At 42.1% G+C, this 23,544-nt stretch overlaps 1 protein-coding gene and 1 long non-coding RNA gene across 4 annotated transcripts in view; both read left to right on the plus strand.

Moving 5' to 3' along the window:
- Nucleotides 1-23,287, plus strand: part of ARIH1 (ariadne RBR E3 ubiquitin protein ligase 1) — a 61,595-nt gene extending 38,308 nt beyond the window's left edge. Inside the window, exons 4-14 of one of the 3 annotated variants that reach the window (XM_086757514.1) lie at nt 1,378-1,470; nt 1,859-1,914; nt 5,913-5,979; nt 7,219-7,325; nt 7,728-7,770; nt 8,975-9,046; nt 16,803-16,933; nt 17,032-17,088; nt 18,406-18,679; nt 19,563-19,675; nt 22,323-22,510. In XM_086757514.1, coding sequence (XP_086613640.1) covers nt 1,378-1,470; nt 1,859-1,914; nt 5,913-5,979; nt 7,219-7,325; nt 7,728-7,770; nt 8,975-9,046; nt 16,803-16,933; nt 17,032-17,088; nt 18,406-18,679; nt 19,563-19,675; nt 22,323-22,344 — 1,035 coding nt within the window. In that variant the 3' untranslated portion in view covers nt 22,345-22,510. The other 2 variants (XM_086757513.1, XM_086757512.1) reach the window with 2 other exon arrangements.
- Nucleotides 9,054-13,296, plus strand: LOC147599291 (uncharacterized). Its single transcript, XR_015259930.1, has 3 exons — nt 9,054-10,955; nt 11,064-11,633; nt 11,725-13,296. It is a non-coding gene; the product is annotated as an uncharacterized LOC147599291 (long non-coding RNA).
- Nucleotides 23,288-23,544: the final 257 nt, after the last annotated feature.

The raw sequence follows: 23,544 nt of genomic DNA on the forward strand, positions 1-23,544 counted from the left end.
GCAGCATCACAGCACATTTCCAAGCCTCAGGTTCAAACCTGTGCCTCCGTTGATGGCAGGAGTGCCAGACTAGCATGAATCAGAAAATGGCGAGGCTGTGGGAAGAACATGCTAACAAGCACCTTCCCTGTGGAATCCAGGTGCTGTACCATGAAAAGATGAGCATAACCTAGCTAATACGCCAGTGTCAGATGAACAAAATGGACCATGTGGCTGTGGCAATATTGAGTCTCTCATGGTCAAGGCAGCAGTTTTGGAAGAATGTTGTTTTCTTTAAACGGGCTCTTGTCCTTTTTCTTATGTAACAGCATCCTGCTGCTGTTTCAGACTGTTCTGCAGAGGATACCAGGTTTCTTTCATTTGTGGAGTTTCGTGCAAGTTGATGGTATCTCAGGGTGGAGCTCTTGTTTTATCTTATTGGCTGAGAATAAGATAGTTTGAAAAGCTAAGCCATCAAACAGTAACCCGCATAGTGGTATGAGTGTACTGTTTTAGATATAGTTTGTCCTTGCCTCTGGCTCTGGGTATAAAATAACTTTAAGATGGGCTGAGAAAAGTAACTTATTTTCAGTCTTTCCTCACCAGTTTTTGCTTCTTTATCCCTTGTGTAACCATTCAGTCCCAGATGGTATCTGACATACTCTGTGTAGATGATGCATACACTGATGAAGTTGTCCTTGTTGCTGTCTGCAATGGCTAATCATTGAATTTTATTCAGTAATTTACACCTGCCAATTAGGATCTTTCATGTCTTCATCTGATGAGCATCTGGGTTTCAGGGGGAAGTTGTCAAACTTTATGTACACATGTTAAAAGCATAAATGCACACAATTCTTTTTTATTTCTGTCTAGTGCTCACCCAGTAGTGCAGATTGCTTGCTGATCACTTACTGTTTCCTGTACAAGAGGGAGCTAAATTAGTGCCTGTGCATAGCTGGTGTGCGTATTGTGGGACTTCTGGGCAGCACTCGTGCTAGCAAGCCAAGTGGAAAAAATAGGAAGAAAGAAGACTTCATATTCTCTTATAACTGTGACTTGTTTGGTGATGTTGCCTTTATTTTACTAATTTGCAAGAATAAAACAGAGGAGAGCCATGCTATGCCCTGTATATGCTCCTAAAACAAGGATCAATTTAAATGAACAGGCAGGATGGAAATGTCAGCCACACCACACTTTTCCTTGCTGTTAGGATTGGGGATGAAAGCGTGACTGCATTGGCAATGTTCTGTAGTGGTGATGGTGCAAAATAAATAGTGTCTCAAGCTTGATGTGGGGGATGAGAGATGTGATAGACTACATAACACCAAGAAGGGTGAAATGATCGAGTGAATCCATGTGATAAAATGATCCAATGTTTTGTATTCTTTGTCATTGCAGTACTTTACTGGCCTAGAGTGTGGACACAAGTTCTGTATGCAGTGCTGGAGTGAATATTTAACTACCAAAATAATGGAGGAAGGCATGGGACAGGTAAAATGTCAGCTCACCCACCCCATGACTTATTTCTGGAAATTCTGCGTGTTGGAGAGGGTGGGGAAAGAAAGGGGAGAATTCTTCCCCACTAAAGTAAAAAACAAACAACAACAACAAAAAACCCCAAACCAAAACAAAAGCACAAAAACCCACACAAAACAAAAAACCCCACCCAAAACCAGGTGAAGCTGAAGGGAAGTACATGGAGTTGGTGCGTGTGTCTGTTCGGGGTGGGAGGAATTGTGCTGTGCACAGTGGCACTTCTCTGGGGCATGATGATAGAGCTAGTGGACTGTTTTTGCTATGGGTCGTAGTGAAGTCTGTTGCCTTGAAATTCTTTGTATAGAATAAATACTGTTCCTTTTACGACCTTTGTTTTTTTCAGACCATTTCATGCCCTGCTCATGGCTGTGATATCTTAGTCGATGACAATACAGTTATGTAAGTATGCTGGGTTGCTACCTCTTGGCTTTTCTCTTTTTTCCATTTTATTACCCGTGTGCTATTCAAATGAACTGACTTATAAAAAAACTGCATAGAAGCTTTAATGCAACATAGAGAGGTTGGTCTTGAACTGTTTATTTTGATCCCAGTACGTCTCTTTATCTTTGTATTCAGGTCTGAAAAACCCATGCCACAGTACTTGGAGGAAAGACTCCTTGACCAATTTGGTCAGCGTGACAGCAGGATAAACACCAGGCAGTCCTTCCAAACCCTGTTTAACTGCTTCGTGCATTTTGTTTCCTTTGATTTATGAAGGAATTTAGGACTTCCTCCCTAGGTCAACCCACTGGTTCACCAAGTCCTATAGCTATAGTTAATATGTTGAGTCAGAGGAAAGAAGTCCTATGTAGGGTGTGTTTTATGCCCTCTAATAGAAAGCAGTTGACCCTCAAACATAAGATTTGATTAAGCTGGTATGTCAGCCTGTGTCACTTCTCTTATTAAGTTGTCCAGCTGTAGGATGACTGCTCATACACGGTGGAGCAGTGAATTTAATGAGCTTCCTTGTCTTTTATATTGGGTGATGTTACTGCATGAGTAAGATCCTTCGTAATTCTGAACCTTGATTAAGTTCATTTTGATTCTTTGTGCTAAAAAGCATCTAAACAGCAGCTTATTCTGTTACCTTATTCCTTCCTTCCTGAAGTATGACTCACTCATTGATATTAATTTGCTGGGTTTTGTATCAGTTGCTTTCAGACTAGTGATTTTTCCCGTATCCCTCTGCATTAGTGGCTCTGTTAGTCATGAAGTGTAGGCTGGATAGAAGTGGAAGTAGCTGAAATGTTTTCATGCCCTGTTGAGGGGTGGCTTGAAGGGTTCAGTGGGTGGAAACTGAACTGAAGTTGGCCTAATATCTTGAGTGATTTGAGATTTTTGTTTACTGGAGTCAGAACTTGTGGTGTTGTACACTCTCGGCAGGAAATGTCTTGAGCGTTTTCTTGATTGCAACAGTTCGAATAAGCAGTTCAAATAGTGCATGTAAAGTAGATTAGCTGAAATCGTTGGAGGCCATGGTGGTAGCAGTAGCAAGGAAAGGATGGAAGAAGAGGAAAGCAATGCTGACTTCTGTTGCTATGGTTTCTGTTGCTATTGCTTGATATTAGTAGTCTGACTATCGTTACATTTCACTTCATGGCTTTTGTAGCCTAGAAAACCATGGCACTGGGCTGAATCTATGCGGTCTTCAACTCACACCATGTGCTGGAAGAGTACCCCTTGCCTAGAAATGGCAGAGATAACTGGGGCCTGTGATAGTAAAATGGCACCTAGGTGGTAAAGCAAACAAGTTCTTTGTCCAAGCAGAGCTATAAATGTTTTGTGAATGTAAAAACCCATCTTTCCCTGATCTTATGGGGACACCTGGCATGTCTCAGGGAGGGAGGTGCATTTTTTTGCAAAAGCCTAATGCTTTCCTTTAAAAGTGAAGAAGGACAACTGCAGAATTCTTAGTAAATGTCCCATGTCCTCAATTTTTTTTTCCTTTTTACAAGGCCTCCAGCTCTAGTTTTCCAGGCTATAGGAACCTAAGATTAATGTGCAGTGAATAGACACATCAGTTTCTTTGTCCATCAGAAAATCAGAGTAGGTGGGCCAAGTCATTCATTTGCTCCCTTCTCAGTACTTACCCTTGACATGACAGTACATCTTCAGGTTGAATTTCTACATACAAGTCCAAATTCAGCCATTTGGATGGATGACTTTCCTGGGTTTGAGAGTATTTAGCCAGTTTATTGTCTGGTTTGCCATGTTGCTGTTGAGCTTAAGTAGGAAGCTTGAAGAGAGGGTCCCTTTCAGCTCTTTCAAGACCTTCAAACTGGCTCAAGGTAATCTGTTTCTATCCCTTGTTCACCCTTGCTAATGCAGGCTGGTAATTACTTTAACCTACATGCTAAGTTGTTGGTTTCATTAATAAGCAAGGCAAGCTGCCTTTATTACTGGTGTGTCTAACGGCTGCTGCTTGTGGGTGGCAGCAGTCTGGCAGTAACCTCTGAAAATCAACCCACTTGGTGGAATGTGTGGGTTTGGGGTTCCCATATGGAAGTCATATGGAGCACTGTCTCATTTTTATCTTCCTTTGCATAGTGGTGAATACCCCTGCTGCTGTGTCAGGTCAGAATGTTGTATGGTCTTGAAGTACTTCCTTTGGGAGGGGGATGTGATGTGCATTTTGCGAATTCCACTGGTTTATGTATTTGAGGAGGTTGCATTATCAAAATGGAACAAAAGTATAAAAATAACGGTCCTACAAAGGATTGCTGCCATCTTTGGGGGAATTTCTGAGATTGTTCTGAAAACATGTCAGTGTGTAGTCCTGAACTTAGCTGCCAGAAGAGATGAAGGGATAAGTTTTTTGCAAGCAGTTTGCTTTTCCAGCTTACTTCTCTTATAGCTTGGGTCACAGAGGAATGGACCCCAAAGGATCGTTCATGGGTAGTGGGAATGGTTTTAATCTCTTAATTTTTCTGGTTTCATTCCATTGTATGTCAAAAGCCAGTAACATTCAGAGCAAAGTTCTTGAAGGTCTTGACCTGAGTGGTGCTGCGGAAGCGCTGTTGAACCCAGAGCGGGCGAGGTTGCTAACATGGAGTGAACACAGGCAGTTTGCTAAGCAAAACCAGCAGATTATGAACTCCATGTGCTCTGTTCGGGCACAGCATTACTCTTAATTTAAATTCCAGTTCCTAATACATACATATAATAAATTCTTTAAGTGACATTTATTATGCCTAGAAGCTTAGGTATGGGGTAAGAAAGTGAGATTTACAATTCATATTATAAGTTAAAATTGTTTTTTCATTCTTCAGTAAGTTTCACTCCAAAACTGTAGACTTGCCATGGACATGGGCCTGATGAGATGCTTTGTCAGCTGGTTTTGGTTTTTTTTAGCACTGGGAATTTGGCTGCCATGTTCTATGTTTATGTAATAACCAGTGTGTCATTTGGTGAGGAGCTCCCCAGACTGCTAAGGTCTAGGATTTATGCAGCGTCACATTGTCACATTCGCTGCTCTTTAATGAATGTTGGCATGATAACATGCAGGAGTACGCTTGATTTTTGACTGCAACCTGAAATGGATAATCTGTTAATTTCAATATTTATATGTGATATGGTCTGTATAAAACCGTGTTCTACAGTATGATTTAAAACAGAAATACTGCAAAATATTGATCCAGCTTTATATTTAGACATATGCAGAAGATACTTTAATAATAACTGGAGGACATGCATAAAAGTGCTCAGCAATACATAATTAAATTATTTTGAATGTATCTGGACTGGGCAGTCTGCAAATGACAACTGGGTCAGTGTGTCCAGGAGAAAAGTGGTCACCACGCTTTTTTTCTTTTCCTTCTGCACTCCTGCTTCTTAGCTGACTTAATTTAAAGTTAGTCAATGTTGTGTATACCCTCTATGTTGCTGAATTTAAATCAACTTTGTTTTTGTGATAAATAAATTAAAACCACGTTAACTTGTTAACTGAAGCCGTAGCATTCCTCTGAAACCCAGATAACGTTAGATCTGCCAAAGTTAGCAACCACACAACAGTTGTTCTGGAGCTTTTTGAAGGTATTTGCCACAAAATATGCGTGTTTAACATAAACGGACTAATGGAATAGTTTGCTCTGTTTCTTGGGCTCTTTGGGAAGGTGTTTTTAAATAAAAATCCCCACACCAAGAGCTTCAGTTCTTTTGAAGTTTGTGAGCTTTCTGTGTGATTCTAGAAGCTAGTATTAGAAGTTAAATACAATACTTGTACTTTTCATAACAATGTAATAAATGATCTAACAAATTAATAGAGAACAGGTAAGTACAGAAAAATATTTACAAGTGTAGGAGAAGCAATCAAAACTTTTTTCTGTCTTAATTTACTGTCTATGTATGGAAAAATGAGGTTACTACTACAATACTTTTTGTTTCTTCCCTTTCCACAGGCGTCTGATCACAGATTCCAAGGTTAAATTAAAGTACCAGCATTTAATAACCAATAGTTTTGTAGAGGTGAGTTATTTTAAATTTTTAATGGCTTCTGGGTTGTTTTTATCTCACATATGTACTCAGCCAAAGAAGTGAGACTTGTTTATAACTGTAGAGTAGATTTTTTTTTTTTGCGTGGTCTCTAATCAAGTCTGACAACAAAGTTACAGGTTTTGCAGGAGTTATTTTATAGCCCATTTAGTTACAATTGTAGTTGTAGGAAAATATTTTTAAAATCTACAGGACAAAAGACCTAGAGATATAGCAGGCAGCTGTAGATAAAAAGAACGCAAGAGCTGTTCAATATATAGGTTCTGAGGTATACTTAATATTTATAGTTTTTGAATGTTAGCTCAGATATTGCAGATTGAAAACCAGGAAACATTATTGTTCAACAAGAACATGCCTTAAGCATTTGTCATTCGAAATAAAGCTACAAAATTGCTTTTAGCAAAATACTAATAGCTTTGCAACCTCAAAATCAAAATATACTTAGAGAAAGGTGCTTGAGTAGATTTTCCACTGTCCCAGTTTCCCAACATGTTCAGGTTCACTGTAGAGCCCAGTATGTAAGTTGTGAAAGCTTGATCCCAGTAACTCCCTGTTCGAAGTGATGGTTTTTGTTTTTAGTGCAACACTGGAGCTAAGCACATGTTGCAGACTGAAAGACTGTGGAAAGATATCCCTGCTCCTTGCAGGGGGGTTGGACTAGATGACCTTTAAAGGTCCCTTCCAACTGAAACTATTATTTGATTCTGGAAGTCTAGCAGTGCGGACCCATATCTGGCTGCAGTACTGCAGGAACAGGTGATGAGATAGTGTTCAAGGGCTGATAGAAAGCGATGCTTGTAAAAAAAGCTAGTGTGCATGGCTTGTGAGCAGTTTGAGAAAGGCTGTTGCAGTGAAGGAACAGAGATGGATAGTTGCAAGCAACTTGACAGATGCTTTTTTCAGTGGAAAGCTTCATAGCTTCATATTCTTCAAATATTTTCTCTAGGTGAGCTGGGAGGTCATCTGAAGTGTTTACGCTTTCCATCTTTGCTAAGAGGCCTTTTGACAGTGAAGAGTTGACTGTTGTATTCCTGCTTTCTTTTTGGTAGAAAGAAACTAAATGCTTAGATTGAGGAGACAGCGCTCTTATTACAGAGGACTGCTAAGACAGGAAGGAGTGTCACTGAAGCTCGTGATTGAAAGGGTTGAAGGGCAGGTAGAGTCCTTGTGCAGCAACCTTTTTCTGTGATGATTTTTTGCTTTATTTTGTAGTGTAATAGACTGTTAAAATGGTGTCCTGCCCCAGATTGCCACCACGTTGTTAAAGTCCAATATCCTGATGCTAAACCTGTTCGCTGCAACTGTGGACGTCAGTTTTGGTAAGAACAATCAAGTAAAAGGCATTGATGTTGCTTTATGCTTACCACTTTAGAAGTGTATCAGTATTCTGTAAGTCTTCATGTGGTTTAGATGATGAGAGAAGCATGGGGTTGGCTTCAAATGGTAAGCCAACTATTGGTTTCGGATTAAGTGAGTGGTTTTGGATTAAGTGAGGTTTTTGACTGCAGGCACTGTAGAGAATCAAAATGGATTGAGATACATAGTGCTCTGAAATGGTCATTGAGGGTGGGGGTTTTTTTGACATGTATAAAGTTTCCTTAGGACCAGCTTTGGTATTTCATCAGAGGAACCCAAAATAAAACTCCTATCCTATTAACCTAGTTACACAGAAGTATGATAGTCTACTTTATTTGCTTATTTCTCCTTTCTTTCACTTACAGCTTTAACTGTGGTGAAAACTGGCATGATCCTGTTAAATGCAAGGTAAGCAGATCAGAGTTCTTTTCTAAATGCATGACTTGAAGTTTAAAGTCAACATATGTACAGGACCCATAGAAATGAAGCATAAGCTTTGACTGTTCACATCAAGGAGCATAGTAGTTCACCTGTTTAGATCATAGCATGAGAAGAATCGGTGAAATCATACTAGATTTGAGGCCTTTAGGATGCCTCAGAGTTTGGCTTTGTGAACAGTACCTCAGGCAGATGGGGAAATGTCTGGAGGAGGAGGCTGTTAGAGCTGTGAACCTCTGAAGAGGAATCAAGGTGTTCCAGGAGTTAACACCTCACTTCACAGTGAGCATTCCTGTACCAGGTATTTCTGTAGGTGTTTGGTGCTTCAGTAGGCTTGTAATTTGTTGTAATAAAGGAATTCATTTGGTCCTGAGACCTGCTGCCATGCAGTGAACTCTAGAACTGTTCACGGAGCTGTCGAAAGCTGTAATCAAGCCTCAGATCTTCTGGCCCATGCAGAACTCATGGACACCCGTGTTTCAGGCCTTATGAACAGAGCAGTCTGCATTCCTGATGACAAACACAAAAAAACTTACCTGGGGAGAGGGGAGGGAAACCTCACCAAAGGTTTAGTATGGTTTAGCTGGTCTTTCCAGGCTTGATGTGGTCAGTTGGTTCTGACAGGTGCAAGGAGTCTTTTGCTTTTGTTATTTGCATGCGTTTGATAAAGCCATGTTCTCAGTAGGTTGTTTTTTAAAAAAAAAAAAAACAAAAAAAAACAAAAAAAAACCAAACAACAAAACATAGACAGTCGGGACATGAGCAGGCATTACAAGCCTAAGGAAAAACTTGGCTTGATGTGAAGCTGGGCATTACAGAGGATTTGACTGCAGTTTTGGCAGATCACTGTTTAAATGTCATTATTTTAGTCTCGTGAGGTTTGTGTTGATTGAACTTAAGAACTACAAGCTCATTGCTGAAATGTTTGTGTGCTGAGTGATCGTGCTTGCTGGATCAGGATGGTGCTGCAGGAAATAACTGCAACTAAAGTGCTCTCTGCACTGCTTTCCAGCACCAACACCCTCCCCCCAATATTCCCATGTGCTTGTGTGTTCCTTACCAATACGTTCATGTAATATTTCTGAAGCATGCTAGCATTCCTGAGCAATTGTTTTAGGAACATTTGCAGTTTCTCTGTTTAAATGTAGCTCTTCTTTCTTCGTTTTTCTCACAGTGGTTAAAGAAATGGATTAAGAAGTGTGATGATGACAGTGAAACTTCTAATTGGATTGCAGCAAACACAAAGGTGAGGGTTTTTCTTATATTTTATATAGATTTATCAGATGGAGAGTGACAGCCTAATTCCTCTGTACTAGGATTATTTTTTCTGTTGCATATCATTAGCTAAGAGCAAGCCTTAAAATCCACAATACACTGACGTCCTCTTGTTTGAAGGGCAAATAGCTGTTACTGTCTCGAATCAGGTGAGTTCTTCAGGTTAAATGCAGTTTGCTCTTGTAAAAAAGAGTTAATTGGAGACAGAAAGGAAGATAAAATTTTAAGTCTTTAGGCTCCTGTCTGGCACTGATGGTTTCCCATAGCAAATCTGTGTCTCACTCCAAGCATGTGAAACATGTTAACACCACCCGTGGCTTGATTTGGCTGTGATAATTTACATCTGCCTTTAAATCCCCTGGGCTGGCCTCTTGAGGAGTTATTCATTTCCGCTGGGTAGGGTTCCAGATAGAGACTGGCAGAACAGCTGTTAAGATGTTATTATGTAAATATCTTCCTTCCAGCTAGCTCAACTTTGCTTGAAACTTCAGCATTTGGTCAGTTTGAGATGAATTAAAACAAAGATTGGCATGGTGGCAAGAAAACAATAGCAGCAGATACCATCAGGGGATTGGGAGCAGATTGGGCCTCAGGACTGCAGAGCCAGGAGGGTGGAAGAAGGTGGGGAGGGTATGAAGAAATGGCTGCTTTGTTTTCTTAGCTCTGTTGTGTAACTGGTTAATGGTATTGTTTGCAGCAGTGCTGCTTCTTTCTGGGGCTGGCTGTGTGTTTTTCATTGAACAGGAATGTTGCGTTATGGTGAAAGCAGAAACACCCATCACGCTGAAAGGCACAGTTAAAATTAGGCTGAAATTGTGCATTCTCGGCTGCTTCTTTCTATTTTGTGAGCTGAGACTTGTGTGGTCCCTGCTTGGGAGCTGAACACTGCTCAATAAAGTGAGCTTGGCTTATTCTGAAGAGAGCGGGTTCAAAGATATATTGTGGCTCAAGAACTGAATGAAATTTGTTCAGAGTTTGCTTGGTCTTCAGGTATTGTGTTAAACCTGAGAAAGAGTAGCCAAATAGCTTGGAAAGGACTGAGTGTAAGCAGCTTTTAGCCTTAAGTATAAAATATTTGGGACGTCAGAATGACCGCAGCCCTATTTTGCCCTTGGGAGCCAGATAAGGAGCTGCTACTGCCCATTGGGGATGTGATCTTGGTCATGGCCTTAGGGTTCCCGATCTTCTTCCAGCCCAAGCCTTGGCGTGTCTGCTAGAGAGAAGAATCTGAGCTCTCCTTGCTGGGTTTTGCTATGATCAAATGTTAAGCTTTCCCTTACTGGATTTTGTGACCATTAAAAAGGGTGAAATGATACATGTGTATATGTATTATGTAGACCAAAGATGAATAATGTGCCACTAATGCTGGCTACTGGAAATAGGAAGTTACTTTTTTTTTTTTTTTTTTTCAAACAGGAAGGTGACACTTTCTGCAGCTTGCATGTTCAAAGACTTATGTATAAATAGAAATATTGTAAAGATTTTTTTTTTCTCTTCTTTTTCTTTAAAACCAGGATCTAGACTTTGTCAGGTAGGAGCCGTGCTAGCGGTTGGGCTGATATTTAAAGCATAGCTCCGACTGACAGAAATAGTGTTGAATGGCCAGAGTATGAAGTTTTCCTTTTTTTTTTTTTTTTTTTTCCTGTGGGAAGCACCCATCCAGAGAATGGTGAGGAGGGGAAATGAGTGTGGCCAAGCCATGCTGGCATCCACCCAGCTTATCTGTTAGTTCCTATAGTCTGATGTCAGCAGCAGAAGAGCTGTTGCCCTTGAATATCTCTAAGCTACTTCATCTAATACCAGATGAGATGCTTCTACAGCAAGAAAATACTTTGGAGCCCAGGCTGTGCAGCAGCAACAGAAAGAAAAATAACATCAGGGTAACTACACCAGACATTTCAGCAAATCAGTTGTCCTGGAGGCTTATGGTATCCATATAAATTGAATTAACTGAAGGACAATATCACAGTTCTTCTCTCTCCGAACAGACGCTGGAATAAGTTGAGGGGAAAGTTGGCAGGAAACATAACCTACCCCTCATAATGATCTCTGGCTTCTTGGGGGCAGCGGAGATGTGGAAGGTGGTAATTTCACACTGCTATAATGATGGAGTGTGAGCCGTGCTGGCTGCTGGAACATGTGCAATCAGAGCTTTGCAGCCTCCAGAGAGCTGGTTTGGCCCAGAGCTGCAGGACTGCCAGCTACCGCCTCCTCTTGCCTGGATTGCTTGCTGGCCCTTGGCCAAAGGCATGGAGAAACCCAAGTGCCTGTCTGACGGCGACATGGTCCTGCTGCTGTTCAGAGAAGAACCAAGTAAAATCCTTTCCTGACATAAAGTGAGGTTGTAGCAATACACTGGGATGGGGATTGCGCAGTTGGTGTGCACATACATCTGTCCTTACTCTCTCTGTGCTATTTCTAGCAGGAAACAGGGCAGTCGTGTTTGGGAAGGGATGTCTTGTGCCTTCACGGCTATTTGCTTCAGTGACTGCAAGTCAGAGCCCAAATTCTTTGTTGAATTTCTTTGTTTTGAAGAACCTAGAAAGGAATCGGATCAGGTACCATCAGATGCAAAAAAAATTCCCATGTTCAGTGGAACAACTCTCCAAGCAATTTAATTGCTACTGTGGTCTTCATTGCTGTTTCTAGCTTTTGAAAAGTGCTTTCTCAAGTCTTCTACATGTGATGCGGAGCTGCAGTCCTGTCCCATGTGATCTTCATTCAGGGAAGAAACTACCTGTCTTACCAAGATGAAGGTATAAGAGAAAAATACTAGTCCTCCTGGAATCTGAGCTTGAAATCTGTGTAGTCCTTTGTGACAGGAGAATGAGAGATACATTTGTTCCAGTTTGCCCTGGGAGACAGACCAGAAAAGGAAAATTGGGCAATTGTATCGGTGAATAGAAGAGTGAAACCCAGCTGAATTCATTTCTATTCAAACTGGAGTGATTTGATGCCCTTTTTAATGAATTATTTAGAATGGTCTGAATGAAAAACAAGGAGATTTAAGTAGTGAGTTTTGTGGTCTCCTATATAATTTTTTTTGGCATTCATTTATTTGCAGCTAGGAGACCTGCGCTAAATTCTTTCAACAAAAGATACAGCCCTTGCAGCAGAGGGTGTGCTGGAGTAGATGACTTTTTACTTAAAATAAGCTACTTTCACATAAGAGTTCAGCCTAACTAAATACGTTTACATTTGAGATAAGCCAATACAAGTTCTTTATCAAGCCTTTAATTTTCATTCTTCTTGCAGAGAAAGGTTGCATAGTCCAAGGCGTTGCATGTTTCCTTCTTTCTCAGTTTGTTATACAAATTTGGTTCTTAAATAGTTTCTTTCTTGAATAAACTAGGTAAGTTTCAGTTATTATTTGGTTCCTGTGGCTTTGGAAATAAAGAAATTGCACAGATGTGGTAATTACCTTAAGTGGACCTTCAAAGGGGTAAGGAATACAGAAAACTTGTGTTTGTGCATTTATTTTGGTCTCTTAAGGCGTATCAAAACTGTCTGAAAGGAGGCTAAAAGGAGGAGGGGAAACTTATTTCAAACCTGAGTTTCAGTGCTGTTAGTCTTTCTACATCTTGGAATACTAAACAAAGAAGAACAAAGGTGCTAATGGTGCTGGTCTTCACCCAAGGCACTGGGTTTTTTTTCACTGAAGTTAAACTGGTGTTAATGAAAGTTGTTCATCTGATACTAAGAATGCCCCTGCCTTGCCGCTTTTGGCTCCTGGCATCTCACCATCTCATTGTCTTCTGGGCTAGACAGGGCTTGAATGTCTGAGATATAAAACAGGCACATTTTCTTCCTCTAAACCAGCTACTGGCTGTTTTTCTCCTGTAAGTGAGATAAAATGGCCTGAACCCAGTTCTCTTTCTTCTCAGGTCACTTTTAAATGTCTCAACATGCACTCCCTCTGTACTTCCTGGAAGTCCTACTCTTGTTCTAACACGTGGAAATTCTAGCAGCCTGCTAGATCCTCCCCAGGCACCAGCAGCGAACTTTGCTCTTTCATTTCTCACCAACGCAGTTTCACGCCAGAGCTGTGAACAGCATCTTTCCTAAGATGTCAAAGTGCCATCTTTTCCTCTCAATGAGCAAATGTTTGAAGTGTCCTGCTTTGCTTTATGATCTAGGTGTTGTCACGGTGTGCTATTTTGTGCTAACCATAATTAAGTTCAGTTTTGGATTGTGTTGAAATGCATCAAGAAATCCCTGTGGTGTTTGAGGATATATATATATATATATATATATATTTATTTATTTATTTATTTACTTAATAGAATGAGTTATAGGTGAAGGCATTTCTGTGAATGTGGCTGGGAGGCTGATGTATACCAGTTGCCTCTGGGAGTCCTGGAGAGGACTAATCTAATCTGTTTCACCTGCCCTGAAATACGGAATATGTTTCTGTTTATCTCCCATTCATAGAATAGCAGCTGAGGTTTATGGTGGTTTATATACGCACCGCCTTTTATGACAAAATAGAGATTGTTCTCCTTTGCCAGGATTGCCTGGGCTTTTGTTTCAAAGTGCAGTGAGTAAGCACAACACCAAATTGTTTAGAATGGACCAATGTTAATGAGGTCATTTCTGCATCATGGTGTGACAGATAACGCAAAGAATAATCTACTGCTTTAGTAATTTGATTTGCTGGATATTATGTTGTTGCGTAGCCGTAGTACTCAATAAGATTTTTCCCTATCCTCCTTAATCTATAAATCTCTTCCACTTGTTGCGTTGGTGGCTTGAGTAGTTGCTGCTTTTTTCTTTCCACTAGTGTTCAGCATTTCTTTAGCATGTTCTTCTCATAGCTTTTCCTTAATTTTTAGTGATGTTTGACTTCTACACAGCTTCATGCTTCTGTATAGCTTACTGCGTAATCTGTCTTGTGCTTTGCTTGACGAGTGTATGAAGGGTTGAGAAGGGTGGCATTCCCTGTAATAAAAGGTCTGTAGTTAGGGTCTCTTTGTTCCAGTTTGCATCACAGGGCTAGAAGCCCCAAGCACTGTGCAGTACTGAGACACTGAAGAGCTTGGTCTCACCCTCAAAGGAGAGCAGATTTTTAGTGCTGTTAATTGAGCTTAGCTGCAGATGAGGATGGCCCTACATCCTCGTGGTGTGGGCATGGCCCACCGCACCTCTTCAGCTTGGCAAGTCATCTGGGAACTGTTTCTCTCCACTTCCAGTTGTGGGATTTTCCTAAGCAGGAGGGATCACTGCTGCTGTTTGGATTAGCTACGTTTGGATTAGCTGCATCTTCCACCGAGGCACATGGACGTCAGCATCTCATCAGATGAGATGTATTTGGAAGAAACTGCACAACTCTGCAACTACCATCTTCTCTTGAAATACCATTCATCACTGTGCCCCAAGATGATCATTTGGGTCACAGAAGAGCTGTGTCATGACATAAGGAGTGCAGTGCCACTGTTTGTATGTGCAAAGTGCACCCTGGCTAATGAGCTAATAGTTGTGAAGGATATTGGTGGGATAAACCTAAATCTGGTTCCTGAGGTGTTCCAGTCCTGAAATGCAGGGTTGGAAGAGGGAGGAAGGCTTCACGGGAAAGGAAAATAGCTACAGTACTGGGTAGCGTGCTCAAAGGAGAGACCATTTTTGTCTCAAGTTCACAGAAGTGCATTGACTGACGAAATGAGAACTGAAGCTTACGTGGCTGCGTATCTGTCCTGTGGACAGCCCAATAGGACGTCTTGATGTTGTCCCCCCTGACTGGTGTGAGAAAGCCTGCAAGGGAGCTACTCTGCTTCATTTATTCTGTTTGTAGTACAGTTACTCTGTTTGTAGAACAAACACAGGTGATGGGGAGGAAAGCAGGGCTGGAGAAGTCTCCCTATGTGCTTGTTTGCTGCTTGAACCTATCAGAGTAACAACCAGCCCAAAAAAAACCTGAACCAAAACAAGTAAGGAGCCAGCTAGCATGTAGTGTACTGACAGAGCACAAGGATGGGAGAAGTGTGACTGCAGAAAGAAGCGTTTGTCAAACTACTGGAATAGTTCTCCAAATCTGGGGAATCTTATTATTTACACAACAAACCTGGTCTTTTGGTTGGAAACTGAGCTTTGTCCTCTTACTCAGTCCAAGCCCCAGTTTTGACCTGGTGATGGGATGGGAGCGCTGCCCTTCTTGGCTGAATAGAAGGGGAGTGCTCTCCAAACAAATGCTGTTATAGCTTCTCCTTTCAGAGGAATGGCTCAGGAAAATGTTGCTGGTTGTGTGGGCCATGTTGGCCTTTTGCACTTGCGGAGCTATCTTCTGAGTACTTCAGTGTGCAAATTCTCCTGTCTCTTACAATACAAATAGGTACACTTGTATGAAAATGTAGTAATAGTTGGGACACTTGGAGTCAATGTACCAGAATGCGTTGGATTGTGTCCTATATAAAAGTAGCAATTATAGACTATATGTTGGCTTCTTACTTCATAGAGAGTTTATCTGAATGCTAGAATAGGAAATAGTGTTCTTGGTATCTCCTCTGGTTAGCAAACAGTAAAGACATGCTCCTAACTGGGTAGTGGATTTTATACTCTTCTGACCCAAAAACTGCAGCTGATTTTACATGAATACATTACTTGTTTGGATATATTTGTTATTTCCTTGTGGATAAAACTGGCTTCTGCAAAAACTTCATAAATGCTGGCATTGCTGTGATGAACTTAATTGAAGATCTCGACTGGGATAAAATGGCTTTGGTTTTATTTTTTGAGCTTTTTCCTCTGTACTTGCTGCTTGATTTTAACCTGATGTGTTCCTTGGCCCAACTGTTACGCAGCTGCTTTGTGTACCAGCACAAGAGAAGTGCCACAGGGACAGGAACAAGCAGCAGAGGAGAGTTGGACTGGCTTCCTTTGTTCGTAGAGACAGTTTAGCTTATTCTTGCATCCTTGGTTTTGTGTCCTCATTGAGATACCATGGAAATAATCTTTTAGGTTCTATATGAGTTGAGTATTATTTTAGGAAGTGGTCGTATGCTGCTGATGTATGAGAATATTGGTGTTACTTTAAAAAAAAACAACTCTTCCCCTAGGATTTCCCTGTGCAGTGCTGCTCTGATATCTTCATATTTGTCAAAGGTCTCACATCTGAAAGAGAAAGCCCCATGTGGGCTTTTGTAGAAAAGTCTTCAGTGAGGTGTCACGTAAAGGGGGGAAAAAGGGACCTGACAGGAAATGTGGAAGTGCCCCAGGAGAAGTGTCTTTTTAGCTGACAGAAGCTTCTTTGAAGCGTGTTAGATTCTTGCTGCATCTTTTCAGATAGTTTCTGTATGGCATTTTACAACTGCAGGTGTCTCGGATTGATAACAGCATGATATCAGCTCACTGTTAGGCTTTTTCCAGTTTTCAGTGCTGAAGTGGACCAAAGACTTGATGGTGAGGAAAGTGAGATGCCTTCCCTATGGCTGTTACAGACAATCACTATTACTGTAATTTTGGAGAAGGTCATGAAATTACTGACCCAGTGTACCACTGCGATAGCAGCATAGGTAAAAGGTGTTATTCTTCAGGATTTTCTGCTATCTAGCCACTTTGATTTTGGAAATACATTAAACTCTGACTCAGACGAGGATCTCAGTGATCAAAGGGAAGAATTAAATCATGCATTTCACTTGACATGCAATCTCTTCCTGCCATGGGAATCCTAACTTCGGAGACCGTTGTGGGTTCTGTGCTTTCCCTGCTAATGGTGTTCTCTGTCCTGTGAACAGGAATGTCCGAAATGCCACGTCACCATCGAGAAGGACGGGGGCTGTAACCACATGGTCTGTCGGAACCAGAACTGCAAAGCGGAGTTCTGCTGGGTGTGTCTGGGCCCCTGGGAGCCCCATGGATCTGCCTGGTGAGTTCAGGAGCGTGCCTTGCTGGAAAGCGAGGAAGCTGTGATGCAAGCAGCATCGATTTGGACTGAAATCTGAGGAATCGGTGTCCCTGTTACAGGTACAACTGTAATCGCTACAATGAGGATGATGCAAAGGCAGCAAGGGATGCACAGGAGGTGAGTCCATAACTTGTGGTGATAAGGGAGATCACCAACACTCTGGCGTGCTTTCGGGCTTTCCGTAAACTTGTAAATCAGCTCTGATGAATTTCCTGGATGTTGGCACAAATCCCAGAGACAGTTAAGTTCCCCTGCAGCTTTGAATTCTTGCTTTGTGCCAGAAAAAAAAAATCCACAAAAACCAAACCAATGTTCAAAGCCACTTTAACCCAGTTTAAAGAATGTGTTAACTCAGTTATCTGTCATGCTGCCTTCCCCGTCTTATAGCAGCTCTTCACATGAAGTCATCATAAAGCTGTGGGTCTGAGACAACAGTCCTCACATCCTTCATAAAATGCTCTTTACTGCGAAGCTCTCAATGCAAATCCTAAGGTGTTTAAACACAGCAGACCTTTTTGAATGTAAACAGAATAGACTTCAGTTGTTCCAGTAACTACACTTGAAGGTTTGACTGAGAAGAAATTGTGAGTGAAGTTGCAGCTACACTAAACTGTTTTGTGAATATGGATAGAGCCAAAACCCTTTTTCATGGGGAGGGATTGCTTGCTGTGTGCTGCAGGTTGCAGAAATCCGTTTCCTGCATCTCTGTCAAAGTACTGTTACAGCCAAGAATCAAAGTGTTTCCTGCAGCCACTCCTCCTGCAGACGGGGATGACTGTGGCTGAAATGTGCTACTTTGTACAGTCACAACACACAAGTTTAAACATGCCCATGTCTTTTTTTTTTTTTTTTTACAGCTGATCTGTCAGTGAGAAGAAAATGAGATTAATGGCTGTGTATTTACTGTACCTTGGTTCTCTTGTACTATGTAGCACAGATCTTTCTCCTGCTCTATAATCAGTGTGGCTTAGGCATCCTAAGGTTGCCCTCTTAACACAAGCACAGTAATTGTTTAATTAGAATTCCTTATTAGCCAAAAAAAAAAGAGGAAAATCTGCTTCTTGTTGTTTGTCATGACACTGGAAGCATTGAAGTCCTGTAACTTGAATTGAGAGATTGAAATTCAAAACTGATCAGGCTTTAGCAATGTGATTCTAATTACTTTAAAGGCTGAGAGTGAGGATGCCACAGCAGAGCTAGGAAGTTCCCCACACAACAGTGACCTGCTGTGGGTCTGGCCTCTTCTCTCCACACAACGTCAGGGTTAACAGTGCCATACAAAGTGGCGCTATCTAAATCTGGCAAACGTGAGAGGAGAGGAAACACCTTTGGAGAGGAAGATCATTCTTAGGGTCAGGAAGAGCCTTATGAAGGGTTTACTTCTCTTGCAGCCATTACTTTGTTTTAACTCTTTGTTTTCTTTTTCCCTAATGGGAATTAACACAGCGATCCAGAGCAGCCCTGCAGAGGTACCTGTTCTACTGCAACCGCTATATGAACCACATGCAGAGCCTGCGCTTTGAGCACAAGCTCTATGCTCAGGTGAAGCAGAAAATGGAGGAGATGCAGCAGCACAACATGTCATGGATCGAGGTGCAGTTCCTGAAGAAAGCAGTCGACGTCCTCTGCCAGTGTCGTGCCACACTCATGTACACTTACGTCTTTGCCTTCTACCTCAAAAAGAATAATCAGTCTATTATCTTTGAGGTAGGAGAAAACATGGTTGTCAGGAGTTCAGATTACAATGTGAAGCAAAATAGGGATATAATGCTTGGAAAAGCTGTTTTCCTCAATTGTACAGAAGTGAGTTGGTCTTAATATTTGTTGTGCAAAAGTCAGAGGCTGTGCTGGGCATCATGTAGCATGCTTTGCTGGAGGAGGAAGTAGAGTTACAAGTTACTGCCCTCTGAAACAAGAAAGGGATTGAGGATCTGTCTTAATGCCTCCTTTGCCAGTTCAAAGCTTAAATCTGGCATTTTACCATTCCCTGGTGTTGGCCTTTTTCCAAGGGCGCTACCAGAAAAATTACACTTGACAGTCTAAATGTAAAGGTCCAATCTGCTTTGCAGGTGAAACTGTATTGACTCTTTATGATGCAAAACAGTCCTTTGTGCAGAACCTAAGCAGGATGCTTCTGCTGCATGCTCAGCAAAGAGCACAAAGAACTACTGAGCGCTAGTGAAAGCTGTGCTCTGATACTGCTGTGGATGCACCAGGAGTCAGTAGAGGCTTTGCCAGTGCTGGCAAAAAAAAAAAATAGACATGGGACAGAATAGACGGACAGAATAGGAGATGAATTGTCTTGTACTGCACTGAACCACTAGTAAGGAAAGGATTTTTTTTTTTTAGGCTTGCCAGGATATTGCAGATCATGGAAGACATAAGACTTGCTGGTAGATCTGCACATTCTCTTCTGATCGAAAGAAGTAGTTTCAGCTCTTTCAATCTTGATGCTCTGAGAAAGTTACTAGTATATTACACAGTATATGTTTAATCCTGCTTTTTATTTCAGTACTGATTTCAGTTAGATTGAAGAAAAAAATCTCTTCCTTTCCTTCCACCCCAAAATACTCTGCTTTTTTCTTTGCAGAATAACCAAGCAGACTTAGAGAATGCTACAGAGGTGCTTTCCGGGTACCTTGAGCGAGATATATCCCAAGATTCGCTGCAAGACATAAAGCAGAAAGTACAGGATAAGTACAGGTTTGTTTTTGAATATTCCTTTATCTCAAAGCTGCCCCAGTACCTGTATTGCCATCCTGTGTGACAGGTAGTAGCAGTCATGTCCCTGTTGGCCTTCTGCCATACATTGTGATAATCAGCTGATCCCTGGGCAGCTGAGAACAGCAGCAGGAGTGGTGTCCTGTGCCAGCCTCTGAAATCATCGGCGGTGAAGGCCTCATGCAGATGTTGGCAGCATGTTTTTGTGCTTCTGCTGGGACCGGCCCTCGGGGGAGGTTGACAGCCTGCAGGGAGAGGTTCCAAACCCTGCCTTGCATTTGCTGTGCTGAGCAGTACCTAGAAGATTCAATCCCTTAATGGAAAAATATTGTGACTAAAAGCAATGTTTTTTCCTATGCTGCTGTTCCTGCAGAGGAGGAACACATGGGAATGGCCAGGACCAAGACAGGAGCTATGTAGTGAGGGCCAGAGAAGAACAAGGAGTGACTTTGTTGTTCCCAGCTGACAGCTTTGGCCTAGGATGAGTGGCCATAAGAGCAATCAGCTCTTTTATTTATCTGTTGCATCCCTGTGTGCAAAAAGTGGGTGTAGAAAAGCTGTCCAAAAGGAGAGGGAGAGAGCAACCTGCTGACTTGGGGAGGAGAGCAGAAGAACCGGGGTCCAGGTGACACAAATGCCAGTGCTTTTTACAGTCCCAGAGGAATCACTTCTGCACAGTGGAAAAATACAAAGCTGTAAATGTGGATGAGTCACAGGATTATGGCTTGAGTTTTTGAGGCATTTTGCCAAAGTCACTAAATTTGTTATGCCTAGCTTGGGGGGTGGCGGGGAGGAAGCGAAAGTAGGGTGAGCCGTAGTGACTAAGGGACTCTGGGGAGTGGAAGTAGCTGTTAAGTTGTGGTGGGCCCGTGGGCCACTCTGCTGTAGTCTGGCAGCACAGCTGGGACTGGACAAGACTACCAGACCTTCTCTTTTGAGACATTTCATAGTTTACTTTTTAAGACCACTGTTATATTAGTATCTCAGCTCCAGCTGCTTGTTCGCTTAAGTCCTCTGAAACTGGATGCTCTTCTAGGGATCGTAACAGCTATCCAGAAGAAATTAAAATGTAGTATAGCCTGAATTAACTGAAAACATAGTATCCAAAACCTGCCTTCATGTTTCTGGGAGAGAAGTATGCACCTATCAAGCCTGCACAGGTCCCTGATTATCTAGTTCAGTCATGTCTTAATCATGTCCTGCATGGTGCTTTTTGTGTGCTGGTTAGGGTGTACTGCTGCAAGACTGGGACCAGGGATGTTATCGAGGTGGGTTTAAAGAGCTCTGGGGAAATTGCAGGAACTGACCTCCTAGCTAATTTGGTTTCAGCTGTTTTGAGCTCTTAGCTTGCAAAGACATTTCTGGAAAACAGGATTAAATCCCCCACCACCAGCAGAATAAATGAAGTTGGGAAAGCAGAAACTCTGCATGCTAGCTGTCACGTGCTTCAGAAAATCAATGGGACTTTGTGTACAATGATTTCTGTTGCAACAGCTGATAGCAATGAGAAGAGACAGAACAGTTTTATTCAGATAAATCTGTCTGATCAGGTACTGAATGGTAGCAGCATAAGGCTGCAGGTCAAGGTGAGGAATTTCTGCGTACCTGTTAGCATGCCTTGTGATCAAGAATCTCTTTCTGCTCGGGTCTCTTGCTGGGAGATTCCTCCTGTGCACCTCGCTTTAGCGAGCAGAGGAATGTTTGGCTGCTGCTGAGCAAGCCAGGTTCCCAGCTGCGATAGCCCCTCGGATGCTGTCCCGGATGGTGCCTGTGCCTGGAAACTGAACCGCACAGTTCCCAGCAGGAACTGGTAACTCGGCAGTTGGCTCCTGCGTTCCAGTTTCTCATGTTACAGCACACCACTCTGAGCTGGGTGCTGCTGAACTGTGAACTGGCTACACAGGTGTGCCTGGGCCCTTGGGAGCTGTTACTTACACTTGACTTGTCCCCCATGTGCCTAAAGATGATGTGGACTTTGGCATCACCGCTGGAAGGGGTTTAATCCAGAAATGCTTGCTGCTTATTTATAATTTGCTCTTGGAACCTGAACACTTTAAATGTTTCTCTGCTTTTTATCTTTTTTAGTTGGCTAATGCACCTGAAATGAACATGGCATCTTTTGATATGTTCCCATGATATCACTTTTCCTCAGTATCATTGATCCTGGTAGGACTGTACCTAACTCTGGGATCAGTTTTATTTGCAGCTGTTTAAATGAGCGTAGGTGGGAAGACTTTGCAGGGCATAGTGCCCCTATGAGACCAGAAGTTGTGATGCGAGGTAAAACTTGCACTCCAACCAGACCCATAACCCTTCCTCTAGCCAGTTTCACCGTTTCCACCTCCACGGGGACTTTGGAGGGAAATAAAACTGGGTCAGTGCTCCGAGGTTTTGCCCAGCTAGCTCCAGGTTTTTTGTTGTTTTGATAGGGCTTAGTGAGCGGGCACCAGCCCACGTTTGGGGAGAGCTTCGTCATGTTTCGGGTGTCGCTGCTAACCTGCACTCTAGCTTTTGCAAATTGCAGCCGCTGCTTCTTCTGTTTTTAGTTACTAATGGAGGTTTCTCAGCTGTAGGGGCTTTAGGGATACTTTTGCATCTGAAACTCTGAATTTGCATGTTGTTTTTTCAGCCAGGGACCTGGAGCTGAGTGACTGGAGTAACTGAAGTCTTAATTAGCGCTGTTAATGGGCTACAAATACAGTTCCTTCTCGGGGGAATCTCCTCTTTTGGAAGAGAGATTTACTGTAGGTTTGCATTGCTCGCTGCTGAGGATGAGCCGTGGTTCCTAACCTGACTGTTCTGTGCTGTTCCTCTTTGCTGCAGATACTGCGAGAGTCGACGAAGGGTTTTGTTGCAGCACGTGCATGAAGGCTACGAGAAGGACCTGTGGGAGTACATTGAGGACTGAGACTGGCCCCGCATAAAACGAACTCTAAAACCTTTACCATCTAGAGTGCTCATGCGATTCAAATAAAACACACACAAGGCGCTAAGCCTGTTACACTGCTGGTCTGTAGTACCAGGATTCTGTTTTGTTAACAGAAAATTTAAGTAAATTATATTGTAATAAAAAAGGTAGATAAACCATTGTACAACAGTATTCTAGGCGGCCAATAAGAGTGTGACAGACGCACTAAAAAAAAAAAAAAAACCCTCCAACTTTAACTTGTAACGTAGCTTCATTCTCCAAGCAAACTCCTTTTTCTTTTCTATCTTTCTTTTCCTGTGTGTAGTACAGATGAAATTTAAACCAGTTTCTTGACACTGCTTTTCATGTCCAAACCAGCCATTTTGATGTACTTTGGTAAGGGGGGATGGCTCTCGCGCCCCCCTCCTCCTCTCTGCCACACAAGTACACAGATGAATGTCGATTGGCTCATTGTAAAGGTGACTCCTGGGGAGGGGAGGAGGGGGGGGTACACAGCAAGGAAAAAAAAAAACCTTTGTATATGACTTTTAAAACAAAAAGAGGACAACACAGTATTTTTCAAAGTTGTATATAGCGCATATGCATGGACAAAGAGCAAGCGTGGCACGTGTTTGCATAATGTTTAATTACAAAAAATATTTATTCTTTAAAAATCTTCAAGATTATGTCTATTTGCTGTGCATTTTCTTTCAGTTTGATTTTTGTTTTGTTTTGTTTTCCCTGGGATGGGGTGGGGGAAGTGTGTGCTGGTGTAGTGAATATATATATATATTTTCTTTTTGAAGACTTCTACCAGAGAAGTTGGGTTTCTCCTCTTCCTGCAGTTCCTTTATGTCCACGGCCTCCACAGTTTTGTGTGTGTATCCATTGCTGGCGCCGGACCTGTCCCGTCCCGTGCAGCTCCTGATGCTCGGTGGCCCCG

Source organism: Chlamydotis macqueenii, chromosome 12, assembly GCF_036417535.1.
Source record: "Chlamydotis macqueenii isolate bChlMac1 chromosome 12, bChlMac1.mat, whole genome shotgun sequence".
In the NCBI taxonomy this organism is placed as follows: domain Eukaryota; kingdom Metazoa; phylum Chordata; class Aves; order Otidiformes; family Otididae; genus Chlamydotis; species Chlamydotis macqueenii.